The 2,393-nt window shown below is 59.0% G+C and overlaps 1 protein-coding gene across 1 annotated transcript; it reads left to right on the forward strand.

Moving 5' to 3' along the window:
* Positions 1-433: 433 nt before the first annotated feature.
* On the forward strand, positions 434-1,960 carry LOC125150702 (translation initiation factor IF-2-like). The gene is made up of 3 exons (XM_047830934.1): positions 434-580; positions 999-1,248; positions 1,552-1,960. Exons 1-3 carry the CDS (start codon positions 443-445, stop codon positions 1,935-1,937), a joined length of 774 nt encoding a protein of 257 aa, XP_047686890.1. The 5' UTR covers positions 434-442; the 3' UTR covers positions 1,938-1,960.
* The last annotated feature ends 433 nt before the right edge of the window (positions 1,961-2,393 follow it).

Consider the following 2,393-nt stretch of genomic DNA (forward strand, 5'->3'; position numbering starts at 1 on the left):
ATGCATGGGACGTGTCTACAGGTGGCTCCCTGATGGCGCCCCTACGAGTAGATGCCACAATGACCCCACTGTGCAGATGGGTGACCGGGGGCCCCGGGAGGCACAATGCAGGGTCCCAGCACTGGTCAGGGGGAAAACCCAGGTCTGAACCCAGCTCTGTGGCCCCAAAGCCACGGCACCGGCTGCACCTGGCCTCGAGGGGACGTGTCTGGGCTGTGTTGGTTTCACTGTAGGGACAGGGCATGGGGTGGAGGGGAGCCCCTTTGCAGCCTGGGAGGGGCTCTTGTAGGAGCAGGAAGCCGGGTAAGGGGACCCCAGGAAGTGACCTCACCTCCCTGGTAACAGACCCCAACAGATCTCGGAACCCGGGTCACCAGGCACCCACATTCTGGAGACAGCACCCGACTGGGCTCATTCGTTGGGATACCTTCGCCTGACGAACATGTTCTCCTGTTGTGTGCCCGTGTCCCGCGGCTGCCAGCTCGGGGGAGCCCGTGGCCGCGACCCTTCCCGACCCTGGAGACAGTGGGTCAGGTCGTGCACAGGACGCCTCAGGTCTCTAGCTCGCAGGGACCCAAAGGTAACACAGGAGACCCAGAGACATCCAGTCCAGCCTGACACCGCTCTGATCTGACCTGTGCGGCCCCACGTCCCCTCCCGTGTGTATGTGTGTGTGTGTGTAAGGAGGGGTCGTGTGTGGAGGGCCCACCTGAGCAGGAGCAGGCTGATGAAGGGGTCAGATGCCTGGTGGGTGGGTCATGCTCACACTTCAGGTCAAGGCTGGCTAGGAGGGACAGGGTGTGCTGGGGTGGCCCTCTTGTCTCCAACGTTCATCCCGAGCCCTGTAGGTGGATGTCACTGTGCTCCGGGTGCAGGTCTGTGCACACTCAGGTCTGTGTCCGATCTGAGAGCTACAGGGGGAGAGGGTGGAAGGACACTGAGGTGGCCGGGCGGGGCTGTGATGTCTCCGGGCCGTCAGCGGGTCACTGTCTTTACAGAAATCAACCGATGAAATCGGGAAACGATTGGCGGAATCTGGATTCGCCCGCCCTACAGAGTTGTGTGTGTGCCCCGTCGCCCAGGAGGGCCACCCTGGACCCGTGGAGAGAGTGGCTGCACTGAGGTTTTGGGAAGCAGAGCCTGGAGTTGGCCTGGGAAGGCCTCCTCCAGCGCCCCGGCCCCGCCGTAAGGTCTTCGTTCACCGATCCTGGGACCAGTACTTGGAGTCCCCGGAGTCAGAGCCCGAGGGTGAGAAGGCTGGGGGTGGGCGATGGAGGTGCACGGGACCCGGGTGGTGCTGGGCCACCCTGGGAGAGCCCCCGCGGGCTGGTGTGGGGCCAGGAGCAGACTGAGAGCCCCGGGCTGCGGACTGCAGGGTGCAGAGGTCCTCGTGTGGGATCCTGGTCGCGGCTTCTCGGGGAGGCTCCGGGGTGAGTTGTGTCTCTGCCAAGGTCCCTGGAGAGGCCGGCGCTGGGTGGGGTGGGGGACCTTCCCTCCTCTCACCGTGAGGCCTTGGAGCCGCTGCAACCATCCCTCTGTTTTCTTCTCAAGAGTCCGGTGCAGGAGCAAAAGCCGGGTCGGCTCCAGAGCCCGGCCCAAAGGCATCAGGGGCCTCGGCGTATCTGCAGGCAGGCGAGGTATCTGGAGCGACTCCTGCAGGGGCCCGGGAGCCAGCAGGTGACCTGGGACCTGTGCGGGGACAGCGGGCACCTGAGCAGAGTCAGCTGGGTCCTGCTTCTGCTGGCTCCACTGTTCCCGCTGTTGCTCCCAACACTGCTCCTGCCATCGCCCTTCTCCCCGCCCCTGCCACTGCCCTTGATCCCACATGGATGTCGGCCCAAAATCAAGGGGTTGAAGACCTATACAGGGTGCTTTTTTTATCTTATTTCATTTTTTGTTTATTATATTTTATTTCAAATGCATTCTCCAATCCCTGACCCCGACCCCCCACCAAAATGTCTCTTCCTCTTCTCCCTTATCCTTTTTCTCTTCTAATTTTTCGCTGTTATGTTATTTGTTCATTACTTATAATATATATTAATCTTCAATAAAATGTTTTATTTATTTTACGTTGTGCAATTCCTGAGCACTGAGTACGCTCACAACGCTGTGAACCTCGCCACAGAATTTTCCTGCAGAATATCTCGATCCCCAAGGGTCACCGTGTACCCAGAGACCTCACTCCCCTTTCGTGCCCCCTCCAGCCCCTGGGAACCCCCAGTCTGCTTTCTCTCCGTGTTCCGTTACCTAGTCTTGAGGTTTCCTTCAAGTGGAATCTTGTAAAAGATACCTTTGTGTCCGCACCGACTTTTCTGATGGGACAGATTCATTTTTGTACTTTGTGGTCGTTTGAAATAGACTTTTTCTCGTTTGATATTGAAATCACAATGGAC

Source organism: Prionailurus viverrinus, chromosome D4 (assembly GCF_022837055.1).
Source record: "Prionailurus viverrinus isolate Anna chromosome D4, UM_Priviv_1.0, whole genome shotgun sequence".
Classification (NCBI taxonomy): Eukaryota; Metazoa; Chordata; class Mammalia; order Carnivora; family Felidae; genus Prionailurus; species Prionailurus viverrinus.